The 14696-nt window shown below is 33.4% G+C and overlaps 1 protein-coding gene across 3 annotated transcripts in view; it reads left to right on the plus strand.

Annotated features, from left to right (window-relative positions):
* LOC145255686 (uncharacterized) overlaps positions 1-14696 on the plus strand; it is a 268787-nt gene that overhangs the window by 131319 nt on the left and 122772 nt on the right. For all 3 annotated transcript variants that reach the window (XM_080114252.1, XM_080114254.1, XM_080114253.1), the window contains exons 8-9: positions 10509-10731; positions 13834-13982. In XM_080114252.1, coding sequence (XP_079970378.1) covers positions 10509-10731; positions 13834-13982 — 372 coding nt within the window. The remainder of the gene's footprint in view (positions 1-10508; positions 10732-13833; positions 13983-14696) is intronic.

The following is a 14696-nucleotide window of genomic DNA, read 5'->3' on the forward strand; positions in this document are numbered from 1 at the left end:
CTTCCAAAAAACAATATCCACTATCTTACAACAGTGAATAGCAACTTTCTTCAAAGAATAGATATCAACTATCTTCCAAAAATAATAATCCACTATCTTCCAACAATAAATAGCCACTATCTTCCAACAATAAACAGCGACTATCTTCCGACAATAAATAACCACTATCTTCCAACAATAAATAGCCACTATCTTCACAAAAAATAGTCACTATCTTCCAACATTAAATAGGCACTATCTTTGAACAGGTAATAGACACTATCTTACAAAAATAATTAGTCACTATCTTTCAACAATAATTAGCAACTATCTGCCAACAAGAATTAGCCACTATCTTCCAATAATAAATAGTCACTATCTTCAGAATATAATAAGTCACTTCCTTCAACAAATGTATAGCCACTATTTTCCAACAATTAATAGCCACTATCTTAACACAATAAATAGTCACTATCTTTCAACATTAAATAGCCAATATCTCCAACAATAAATAGCCACTATCTTCCAACAAAAATTAGTCACTATCTTTCAACAATAAATAGCAACTATCTATCGAACAATAACAAGCCACTATCTGCCAATAATAAATAGACACTATTTTCCAACAACGTATAGCTAATATCTTCCAACATAAAATAGCCACTATCTTCCAACAAATATTAGCAACTGTCTTAAAAAATGCACACTATCTTTAAACAATAAATAGCCACTATCTTCCAACAATAAATGCAACTACCTTCCACCAATAAATAACCACTATCTTCAAACAATAATGAGCCACTATCTTCCAATTAAAAAGCCACTATCTTAAAACATGCTGTTCCAATAATAATCAGTCACTATCTTCGAACCATAATTTGCCACTGTATTCGAATATAAAATAGCAACTATTTCCCAAAATAAATTGCCACTATACTCCAAGAATAAATAGACACTATTTCTCAACAATAAATAGCAACTATCTTCAAACAATAAATAACCACTATCTTCCAACAATAGCCATTATCTTCGAACAATAATTAGCTACTGCTTTACAGGATTTATTACCCACTATCTTCCCACAGATAATAGCTAGGAATATTTATTTCCAACAAAAATTAGCAATTATCTGCCAACAATAAACAACCACTATCATTCCCACAATAAAAAGCCACTATCTTACAACAATAATTAGCCAATATCTTCGCCAATAACTAGCAACTATTTTTCAACGATAAATAGCCACTATCTTTCAACAATAAATAGAAATTATTTTCCAACAATAATTAGTCACTATCTCATGACAATAATTAGTCACAATCTTCCAACAATTAAAAGCCACTATCTTTCAACAATAATTTGCCAATATCTTCCAAAAATCAATAGCAAGTTTCTTCCAACAATAAATAGCAACTATCTTCCTACAATATATAGGCACTATCTTACAACAATGAGTAAGCACTATCTTCCAACAAGAATTATCCACTTTATTCCAACATAGAATAACCACTATTTTCCAACAATATATAGCCCAAAACTTCCACTATTAAATAGCCACTATCTTTCAACAAAAAAGCCACTATCATCTAACAAGAAATACTTATTATTTCCCAACAAAAATAAGCCAATATCTTCCAACATAAATAAGTCACTATTTTCCATTATCGTTAAAAATAGCAACTAACTTCAAACTATAATTAGTCACTATCTTTCCACAATCAGTAGCCAGTGTCTTCCAAAATTAAAGGGGCACTATCTTCCAACTATAAATAGCAACTATCTTCCAACAATAAATTGCAACAATCTTCCAACAAAAAATAGCCACTATCTTCCAACAGTAATTAGCAATAGTTTTCCAACATTTAATAGCCACTAATTTCTATCAATATATAGCCACTATCTTTCAAAAAGAAATAGCTACTATCTTCCAAAAATTAATAGCCACTATCTTACAACAAAAGTGCCACTATCTTCGAACAATAAATAGCCAATATTTTCCAACAATAAATAGCCACTGCATTTTAACATAAAATCGACATTATCTCACAACAATAAATAGCAACTATCTTCCAACAATAATTAGCCAGGATCTTCCAACAATAAATACCCATTATCTGCCAACAATAAATAGCCACTATCTTCTACGAATAATTAGCCACTGTCTTCCAACATTAAATAGCTACCATCTTCCAACATTAAATAGCCACTAACTTCCAACAATAAATAGCCACTATCTTCCAACATGAAATAGCCACTATCTTCCAAGATTAAATAGTCACTATCTTCCAACCATAAATAGCAACTATCTTCCAACAATAAATAGCCAACGTCTTCCAACTATAAAAAGCCACTGTCTTCCATCCGAAAATAGCAACAATATTTTGTCACTAGCTTCAAACATAACTTTACCACTATCTTCAAACAATAAATAGCCACTGTCTTCCAACAATAGCCTCTATCTTCCAACAATAAATTTGCCTTATCTTCCAGCAATGAGTAGCAACTATCTTCCAACGATAATGAGCACTTATCTTCCAACATTAAATAGCCACTGATCCTGGATATTACCTCAAACTATATCCAGAGGTAAGGCCCCAGCTTGCGGGCTTTAGGGATTGTGGAGTTATCCTTTAATTACTATTGCTGTGAGGTCCACTCTGACCCGGAGTGGTAGAATCTGTTAGGGTCCCAACTATGGGTTCAATAGAAACTGATTTAAAAACAACAAATATATTCTATTAAAAAAATTTTCTTCAAAATCTTTGGATTCGGCATTAAATAACATGAAAAGGGTTGATATGCTGTAAAACAAAAACAACCAACCAACCAACCAACCAACCAACCAAATAGCAACTATCTTCCAACAATAATTATTTACTATCTTCAAACAATAATAAGCCACTGTCTTCCAACATTCATTAGCAAATATCTTCCAATAATAATTAGCATCTTTCTTACAAAGATATTTAGGCACTATCTTCTTACAATAATTAGCGACTGTCTTCGAACATTATATAGCAAATGCATTGCAGCAATAAATAGCCACTAACTTCCAATAATAAATAGCCACTCTTTTCAACATCAAATAGTCACTCTCAAATGGTCACTGTCTTCTAACAATAAATAACCAATATCTTCCCAAATAATTAGTCACTATCATCCAACATTTAATAGCCACTATCTTCCAACAATAAGATATTCAATATCTTCCAACAATAAGTAGCCACTATCTTCCAACAATAATTAGCCACTGTCTTCCAACATTAAATAGTAATTATCTTCCAATAATTAGATACTGTCTTCCAACAATAAATTGCAAGTATATTCCAATAATAAATAGCCCCCTTCTACCAAGATAAAATAATTCCAATAATAAATTGCCACTATCTTCTAAACAATATATGCCAATATCTTCCAATAATAAATAGCCAAAATAATAAATAATCAGTATCTTCCACAATTAAATAGCCACTAGCTTCCAACATTAAATAACAACTATCTCCCAACAATAAATAGCAACACTCCTCCAATAATACAAAGCAACTATATTCCAATAATAATTAGCCACTGTCTTCGAAAATAAAATAGCCACAATCTTCCAATAATAAATAGCCACTATTTTCACACAATAAATAACCAATATCTTAAACCAAAAAATAACCACTATCTTCCAATAATTAATAGCCACTATATTCCATCAATAATAAGCCACAGTCTTCCATTATTAAATAGCCACTATCTTCCAACATTAAATACCCACTAACTCCAGCAGTAAAATGCCAATATCTGCCAAGAATAAATAACCACTATCTGCACATTATAATTAGCCACTATATTCCAACAATAAGTAGTTACTATCCTCCAACATTGAATAGCCACTATCTTCCAACAATAAATAGCCACTATCTTCCAACAATATTTTGTCACTAACTTAAAACAAAAATTGACCACTATCTTCCAACAATAAATAGCCACTGTTTTCCAACAATAGCCACTATACTCCAACAATAAATTTGCTTATCTTCGAACAATAAATAGCAATTATCTTCTTATAATAATCGGTATCTATCTTCCAATATTAAGTAGCCACTATCTTCCAACAATAATTAGTCACTATCTTCCACCGATAAAAATGCCTCTATCTTCCAACAATAAATAGCCACTATCTTCCAACAATAAATAGCCACTATCTTCCAACAATAAATAGCCACTAACTTCAATCATTTAGTAGCCACAAACTTTCAAATATAATTAATCACTATATTCCAACAATAATTAGCAACTGTCTTCCAACATCAAAGTGTCACTATTTTTCAACAATAATTAGCCACTATCTTAACAATAATTAATCGCTATCTTTACACAATAACCAGCTATTCCTTTCAACATCAAATAGTCACTCACGTCCAACAGTAAATAGCCACTATCTTCTAACAATAAATAGCCAATATCTTCCAAAAAAATGCCACTATCGTCCAACATTTAATAGCCACTATCTTTCAACAATACATAGCCAATGTCTTTCAACTATAAAAAGCTACTGTCTTCCGTCCGAAAATAGCCACTATCTTCCAACAATATATAATCACTGTCTTCCAACAACAAATTGCCACTATTTTTCAAGAATAAATAGCCACTATATTTCATTAATAATAAGCCACTGTCTTCCAACATAAAAGAGCAAGAATCTTCCAACAATAAATAGCCACTATCTTCCGATAATAAATAGCCACTCTCTTCCAACAATAAATAGCCACTATCTTCCGATGATAAATAACCACTATCTTCCAACAATAAATAGCGACAAACTTTCAACTATAATTAGTTACTATCTTTCAACAAAAATAAGCCACGAGTTTCCAACATTAAATAGCCACTATCTTCCAACAATAATTATCCACTGTCTTCCAACATTTAATAGCCACTATATACCAACAATAAATCACCACTATCTTTCAACAACAAATACCTACTCCCTTCCAACAATAAATAGCCACTATCTTCCAACAATAATAAGCCACTGTCTCCAACATTAAATAGCCACTATCTTCAAACTATATAAAGCCACCATCTTTCAACATTAAATAGCTACTATGTTCCAATAATAAATAGCCAAAATCTTCTACCATTAAATAAGTTCCAACATTTAATAGCCACTATCTTCCGATAATAAATATCAACTATCTTTCAACTTATAAATAACCAATCTCTTCCACAAAAATAGTCGCTATCTTCCAACAATAAGTATCCACTATCTTCAAACATATAATAACCACTATCTTCCAACAATAATAAGAAACTGTCTTCCAACATTAAATCGCCACTATTTCCAAGAAAAATTAGTCACTGTCTTCCAATATTAAATAGCCAATATCTGCCAACTATAAATAACGACTATCTTTCATCAGTACATAGCCACTATCCTCCAACAGTAAATAGCTACTATCTTCCAACAATAAATAACCACTAGCTTTCAACAATATTTAATCGCTACTTTTCAACAATAATTAGCTACTATCTTCCATCAATAAATAGCCACTGTTTTCCAACAATAAATACCCACTATCTTCCAACAATAAATAGACATTATCTTCTAATAATAAATAGCCACTATATTCCTACGATAATAAGCTCCTATCTTCCAACATTAAATGCCCACTATTTTCCAACACAATCTAGTCACTATCATCCAACAATAATTAGCCACAAACTACCAACATTAAATATCCACTATCTTTCTACAATAAATAGCCACTATCTTCCAACAAAAATTATTTAATATCTATTAACAATAATTACTTACTATTTTCCAACAATAATAAGCCACTGTCTTCCCATATTTAATAGCCAATATCTCCCAAAAATAATTAGCTACTGTCTTACAACAGAATTTAGTCACTATCTACTAACAATAATAACGACTGTCTTTAAACATTTAATAATCACTCTCTTCTTACATTAAATAGCCAATATCGTTTAACAATAAATAGCCACTATCTTCCAACATTAAATAGCTACTATGTTCCTAGAATAAATATCTACTATCTTCTAACAATAAATAGCCACTATCTTCCATCAATTATTAACTACTATTTTCCAGCAATAAATAGCCATTATATTCCAACGATAAGTTGCTACTATCTTCCAACAATAATTAGTCACTATCTTCCAACAATAATTAGTCCCTATCTTCCAACAATAAATAGCCACTGTCTTCCAACGGTAATTATTCACTATCTTCTAACAATAAATAGCCACTATCTTCTGACAATAAATAGCCAGTATCTTCCAGCATTAAATAGCTACTATCTTTCTACAATCAATATCTACTATCTTCTAAAAATAAATAGGCACTATCTTCCATCAATTATTATCTACTATTTTCCAACAATAAATAGCCATTATATTCCAACGATAAGTTGCGACTATCTTCCAACAATAATTAGTCACTATCTTACAACAATAATTAGGCCCTGTCTTCCAACATTTAATAGCTACTATCTTCCAACAAAAATGGCCACTGTCTTACAACATCAAATAGCCACTATCTGCTAAAACTAAATAGATATTATCTTCCAACAATAAATAACCACTATTTTAAACACTTAATAGATACTATCATCCAACAATAAATAATCACTATTTTCTAACAATAATTAATCACTATCTCTCAACCATAATTATCCAACGTCTTCCAACATTAAATAATCACTATCTTCAAAAACAAATAGCAATTATCTTTACCCAATAATTAGCCACTGTCTTCAAAATCAAGTCACTATCTTCCAACAATAAATACCACTATCTTCTAAAAATTAATAGATTATATCTTTCAACGATAAATAGTCATCATTTTCCACCTATAATTAGCCAGTATCTTCAGACAATAATTAGCCACTGTCTTCCAACATTAAATAATCACTACCTTCAAATAATAAATAGCCACTATCTTCTATCACTAAATAGCAACTATAATCCAACAATAATTTGTCACTATCTTTCAACGATAATTAATCACTGCCTTCCAACATTAAATAGTCACTATCTTCCAACAATAAATAACCATCCACCACTAAATAGCCACTATCTTCCAACAATTATTAGTCACTATCGTCCAACAATAAATAGTCACTATCTTCCAACAATTATTAGTCACTATCTGCCAACAATTATTAGTCACTATCTGCCAACAATAAATAGCAACTATCTTCCAACAATTATCAGTCACTATCTTCCAACAATAAATAGCCACTATTTTCCAACAATTATTAGTCTCTATCTTCCAACAATAAATAGCCACTATTTTCCAACAATTATTAGTCTCTATCTTCCAACAATAAATAGCCACTATTTTCCAACAATTATTAGTAAATATCTTCCAACAATAAATAGCCACTATTTTCCAACAATTATTAGTCAGTATCTTCCAACAATAAATAGCCACTATTTTCCAACAATTATTAGTCACTATCTTCCAACAATAAATAGCCACTATCTTCCAACAATTATTAGTCTCTATCTTCCAACAATAAATAGCCACTATCTTCCAACAATTATTAGTCACTATCTTCCAACAATAAATAGCCACTATCTTCCAACAATTATTAGTCACTATCTTCCAACAATAAATAGCCACTATTTTCCAACAATTATTAGTCACTATCTTCCAACAATAAATAGCCACTATCTTCCAACAATCATTAGTCACTATCTTCCAACAATAAATAGCCACTATTTTCCAACAATTATTAGTCTCTATCTTCCAACAATAAATAGCCACTATTTTCCAACAATTATTAGTCACTATCTTCCAACAATAAATAGCCACTATCTTCCAACAATTATTAGTCTCTATCTTCCAACAATAAATAGCCACTATCTTCCAACAATTATTAGTTTCTATCTTCCAACAATAAATAGCCACTATCTTCCAACTATTATTAGTCATTATCTTCCAACAATAAATAGCCACTATCTTCCAACAATTATTTGTCTCTATCTTCCAACAATAAATAGCCACTATCTTCCAACTATTATTAGTCACTATCTTCCAACAATAAATAGCCACTATCTTCCAACTATTATTAGTCTCTATCTTCGAACAATAAATAGCCACTATCTTCCAACAATTATTAGTCTCTATCTTCCAACAATAAATAGCCACTATCTTCCAACAATTATTAGTCTCTATCTTCCAACAATAAATAGCCACTATTTTCCAACAATTATTAGTCTCTATCTTCCAACAATAAATAGCCACTATCTTCCAACAATCATTAGTCTCTATCTTCCAACAATAAATAGCCACTATCTTCCAACTATTATTAGTCACTATCTTCCAACAATAAATAGCCACTATTTTCCAACAATTATTAGTCTCTATCTTCGAACAATAAATAGCCACTATCTTCCAACAATCATTAGTCTCTATCTTCCAACAATAAATAGCCACTATCTTCCAACAATTATTAGTCTCTATCTTCCAACAATAAATAGCCACTATTTTCCAACAATTATTAGTCACTATCTTCCAACAATAAATAGCCACTATCTTCCAACAATCATTAGTCTCTATCTTCCAACAATAAATAGCCACTATCTTCCAACATTTAATAGTCAATATTTTCTCATAATAAATTGCCACATATACAATCTCTTTTTATCACAACGCACGTGCGATGCTCTGTCCTTATCAGTCAGTACTAAAAGTGGTAACGATGTTTTCAGTGACTAAGGTGGTGTATCTGTAATTTTTTCACTATTAAAATGCGTATGAGGGGTGTTTTTAAACTAACGCCTCCTATTTTTATTCCTCCAGAATCGAATAGAATGGGTTGCAAATGGCATTGTTATGATGACTGAACTGTTATTATGACCTGAAAGTTGTATCTCTCTGTTGCTGATATTGACGGTGTGAGACTCCAAGGAAGCAACCCCTGTCAGAGACGTGCGACAGAAGTAGAGTTGTGTTATTAAATTCTTAGCAAAATGCATTGAGAATAATGGTGTCTATGTTGAAAATAAATTCTCAGCACAAAAGATTGCTCCTTTTAATGGTACCACTCCCATCTTCTTAACTGCTCAATGTTTTGATTGAAAAAGTAGGAGTTTTTACTGTTGAAACGACTCTCGTATGGCAATATGCGCTCCAGGCAGACAAAATGGGGTATCGTTCATCGTTGGTAAAAGTGTATTAAGAATGGTGGTGACCATGTAGAAAATAAATTCTTTGCAGTTTTTGGAGAGAAGCTACTGGAATAAGAAGTCATATCAAAACAGCGAATTACTGTAGACCACTAGACCAACGAGTCAAATGAGTTGGAACAAAGAAAGCAGGGACTTAATCAAACAATTTAGAAGAATACATACCATAGTACTATTTATTTTAAAAAAGATTTCTAAAAAAATAGAGCCGTTCATTTCTAGGCAAAAGATTTGAAGAATATAGAGGCTATGATGTGATCTTGCATCCCAAATATGTGAGTTTTTGAAAGGGGGCCAGGGATCATCGCGGTGCAGATTTGGACCACGTCTGTTCATCAATGCGTTTTCTTTCTGGCAAGCAGCTGAGAATCTCAGCGAGTTTACTGCAGTAAATCTCAACAATAATGCTTTGATTTTTTTTTTTTTTTTTTGAAAAATAGTGTGGTTGATATCACATAATGTAGATTATAAGACAGCCGCCATTTTCTTTTGCTGAAACAAGTTTGGCTTTCGGGACATATGCAAAATTAATCACTATCAAGCCATTTTCCTGATCGTTTAGGGTTATCATTTTTCGTGACAAGCGACGAAACACCGGGCACACGCACCACCATCCAAGCTGTTGGTGCCAAGTGAACTCGAATAACAAATTTATCGAGCTTTTAAAACTTCCAATACCATTTAAATGAAGTGAGACTGTTGCAGTGATATTAAAAACAGCTCGATTTTGACTAGCGTAAAATGAACCAAGTCGGAATGAGAAAAGCACAACGATCTTGATCATCAATATTCCTCAATGTTTTCGAAGTGCTGCAATAGATGGCTAATAAAATAATAATGAATTCCAATATGGCTTAAATTAATTCTCAGGCAAAAAACTTTGCCCGCTTTAATGGTACCACTCCCTTCTTTTTAGCTTTGCAACTTCGATTGAAAAAAAAAGGGTTTTCTGTTGAAACGACTCTTGTATGACAATACGCGCTCCAGATATGATGAGGTATCGTTCATCGCTGGTAAAAGTGCATGAAGGATGGTGGTGACTATGTAGAAAATAAATTCTGAAACGCAAAGAAAGTTCCACAACTTTGCAGTTTTTGGAGAGAAGCTACTGGAATAAGAAGTATATCAAAACAGCGAATTACTGGAGACCACTAGACCAACGAGTCAAACGAGCTGAAACAAAGAAAGCAGGAACTAAATTGATTGATAATAAAACATTGAAATCCTAAGAGATGAAATATATATAATGATCGCTAAAAGAATTTTTCCGATGCAAATAACTACACTTTTTAAAAAAATTATCTTTCTTATTTCTTTTCTTTAAGAGCATTGTCGGCTCCTGTGAATTACCGTGATTTTTTGCGGATAGCGTGGTTCAGTCGATTCGATCTTCTCTTTGGGGTTCCGGATATGGTGGAAACCGGTGACCTCTGTCCTTATCTCCAATTCCCAGATGGAGGCAACAGTGATGCCAACATGGACCTACATAACCTAGAAGGTCGATTACAGATGACATTACAGCAGGTCAAGGAACAGGTACTCGGATCAGTAAGTTTTAAAAACTAGTTCCCTTTATTCGTAAGAGTGATGAACAATTCATAATCGTATGAAAATGGCAGTTGTTGTTTTGTTTTTTTGTTTTTTTAGAATTCTACGAAAAAAAAGTACATTTTATTGCAAATAAATTATATATTAAAAACAGAATTACCGGATCCTGTAAGATCGCCAAAGAGCAGCGACGTTGAACCTGGACAGTATTAAAAGGGTGACTGTTTGGGAAGAACAGGTGTTGTATCTAAAAAAAAAAAACATTTTTCAAGAAAAAATGATCAACAAATCAATCGTATACAAAAACATTTAGAATGACGCCAAAATGGCTGGTATGCCGTGAAAAAGACATCACCGCCAACAACGCCAACAGCGACAAAAAATCATTTTTAATTTATTATTCATATTCATTCCAAATAAGGCATATTGCAACTTCTATGTAAGTTGCTCCTGTTTAGGACAATATCTACAGCGACATTATGTAAGGAGTTGAGCAGTGAGATCTCTATTCACATTACATTTAAATTTCTGCATCTCAGTACAGTCAGGGATGCGGGAGACCAGGTGGATATTCTAAAGTATAGCAGTACGATGGCAATAAACTATTAAAGTAGAATGCTGTTCAGCATCTGGGTTCTAGTTACCTCTACAGTGAAGGATGATTTTCCTGCTTGTCGAACTAATAGGAATTATTTAGGTCGAGGGGACACAGGTACGAGTTTGTCAGAGCACAGTCCGTTAAAATACTTGTCAATATTGCGGCGGTGAAACAGGGCTTGGAGCTCTATTAGGTTAGAGACTCTTTTGTTGAGCCTGTCTAAGGTGATAGATGCACCAGCCCAGATGTGACTCTTTGGATTCAGTACACCTGTCTAATTGACAGAGGTGTTTACGGTGTGCACACATACATTATGTAAATAAAGTGGACAAATGGGTTCACTTTTTTTATGTAAATAACCACAGAGATACAAAACCTGTCAGAGAATTATTGTTTTTTTTTTACAAAGGAGTCACCACTTATCAAGGCTCGGAAACCACTCGAGGATAAGGGTTAATGAGCACACAGTGTCCAAAGAGAACATGTCGTAGTAATCGTTAGTAGTGGAAATTTGGTAAATAGGAGTACTTGAGGGGATAGCTCATCAAGAACTTGTTTACGTTGGACTTTACGATAACCATATTGTAGTTAGTTGAAAAGCAAGAAAACGGAGCAGAATTCCACAGGCGTGTAGTTCTAAGAAAGAAGTTTTGTTCATGGAATCTACGTTTAGGCTTAGACACAGATAAAAAGTGGGAGGGGATTATTGATAGTGGTTTCAGTTAGACGGGTGTATTTTGTGAAAGTTTGATCAGGGATATTATAGGTTGGACCTCAGACGAGCATTTCCTATGAACATAGCGATAGAGCAGAGACAGGCTTTCAACGTTTCTTGTATGGGAAAGAAGTTGTAGGAAAGAGGAAAGAGAATGTCCCACTGAGTTACAAAGTCTATTTTGAACTCTGTTAAAGCAGGACAAGGTGGTTCTAGCAGCTCATGCCCAAATGTGGCAACAGTACTCGATCCCAAAACGTACTTGGCTCTTATACAGGTAGGGAAATGCATCGGTAGTGAGATGTTTACTGGAGCTATAGAATGATCCAACCAGTTTTCCAGCGACCTTGGCTACGAATTTAATGTACGTGTTCCATTTAAAATCAGATGTAAAGAAGCTTGTCAAAAAATGCAGCGTCCGTGAGACAATAGCCACTCATTTAAATTGATGCCAGACGGGGTTCAGAGCATTGAGGATGGAAAGATAAAAGCTTGGTTTTAGATGCATTAATATTAACCAGCCACCTTTTTACCTATTGCACCCCTTTACCTAGTGCTCAAGATCAGAGGAGAGTGAATGAGAGAGCTCTTGGCCATTTATGATCTTTGAAGTAGTATCCTCAGCGTAAATGTCTACGAATGATTTTAGGCTGTGATTTTGGGGATCATTGATGTAGATCAGGAAGAGAGTTGGGACCAGGATATATTCGCGATGAGCGCCCAGCATTAATAGTGTGAGCTTCTTATTTCTGCCAATCAACCGCTACTTTTATTATTAACTTATCAAAGAGAAATAATTTATTAATTGAGAATACATTTCCAGCTATACCGTAGCTGGAGATCTTGTAGAGTAGACCTTTATGCCAAGCACTATCAAGGACCTTTGATATGTCAAGAGCAATTGCCCTAGAAAGGAAGCCTCCGTAAAGATATTCGCTAATCTCTCTCTTCATATATATATATATATATATATATATATATATATTATCATTATTATTATTATTATTATTATTACGCATGACTATGAACTGCTCCTTGGCTTGGGTTGAGCATACTGGAAGTAATAAACAAACTGCCACTAGCGATGCTCTTTGTGTAAACAAATGGAGCTTAGGCGTTTGGACAATGTTTGAACATTGTTAATTCACATGCCATCTTAGCAGCAGCTGAACAAGCGTAATAGAAATTTGATATCCTTCTGTCTGAAAGAGAACTTAACTATTTCTATTAATGCTCAATTCCGTTTACTATACTACTTTTTTATAATTGTATTGTATTTCAATGGTCAATTCAAGGGTATATTGTAGTATCTGTCCTACTGCTGTTAACTCATACCTCCTTGTGCAATAATGTAATATCTATTCTATTGTTTTATATATATATATATATATATATATATATATATATATATATATATATATATGAGGATGGTCTAGTTTCGTTGAAGCATTGTGCGTAGTGTAAAAAAAAGTTGAGTTTGAAGAGATATATCAATGCAGTTTGTGGCAAGCACCTTGGGCACGAGTTAGTATATAAAAGAATAATAACAGAATGAATTTTCATTTTTTTAATATTAAATTCATTTACGAACATAATGTGCCGTACAAAATGGTAGGTGTTAATATCTCTCATTTTCGAGAGTAGAATCTCCTTCTTAGGGATGAAAAGAAAAAGAAAGTCTGCAATTTTGTGAGGCTTTCCTTTGTCTGATTAATATTTTTTTTTAACATTTTGAGACCAACAATGATAAAATGGAGTGTCATATCATTTTATTTGTTTGTTTTTTCAGTATCACGGGATGCAACGATTTAAAAACTTTTTGGCTAATACATTCGGTTGCCATCTTGTTAAATTTTGGTTGCATTGTGAGCTATTTAGAGATTTCACAGAAGATCATGAAGATCAGAATTTAAGCCGAAATAGAAATCAACTTTTCAGGTAAATAAATTGATTAATTACCGCATACTTCTTTTAGTTTATATTATTGAATTTTGAGCGGGGTTGATGAAAGAATGAAGAAATAATTTCTTGTTTTGTGTTAGAAGCGACACAAGGTTTACCCGGATTTTCCTTATTTTTTTTATTCTCGTTTGAATAATTGAGCGATAAAAAACACTTAAACGACTTAGATAAATTCTAATTTCAAAGACGCGTGGAAATCAGGCTTTTTGCATGTTCATTACTTTTAGACCAAATGTCACCAACCTGTTTGACTCGTTTTCTCGAGATACATCGTCAGGCAGTATACAAGCTATCCCTCTGGCCCGCATCGAAGTACTCTTCGCTCAAAAGACAGCCCGTTGTGATATGTGCACTGATCTGCACGTTCAGATACTGAGCGTTCTGTACATAGCCCCATTTGTATTGGCAACCGTCGCTTAGGACCGGCTGAGTGTTACCGACTGTTTCCGGAGGAATTCAGGGCTTTCCGGGTGATCTTTTCCGGCGTCGGATGAGCCTTGTTGTTGTCATCTTCGACAAACTCATTTCACCAATGCAAGCAGAAGGACGCTGGTGCCGTTCGTCCGAGGCCTGTGATGGTGGCAAAGCTTTTACGTGACGGCAGTCGCTGCGGCACACTTACGCTTGATCTCTATATAGGGAATGGCGATTATTGTTGTCAGCTTGTCACGTACACTTGTCACTATCGAA

Source organism: Euprymna scolopes, chromosome 31 (genome assembly GCF_053919585.1).
Source record: "Euprymna scolopes isolate OS-2025 chromosome 31, ASM5391958v1, whole genome shotgun sequence".
Classification (NCBI taxonomy): domain Eukaryota; kingdom Metazoa; phylum Mollusca; class Cephalopoda; order Sepiida; family Sepiolidae; genus Euprymna; species Euprymna scolopes.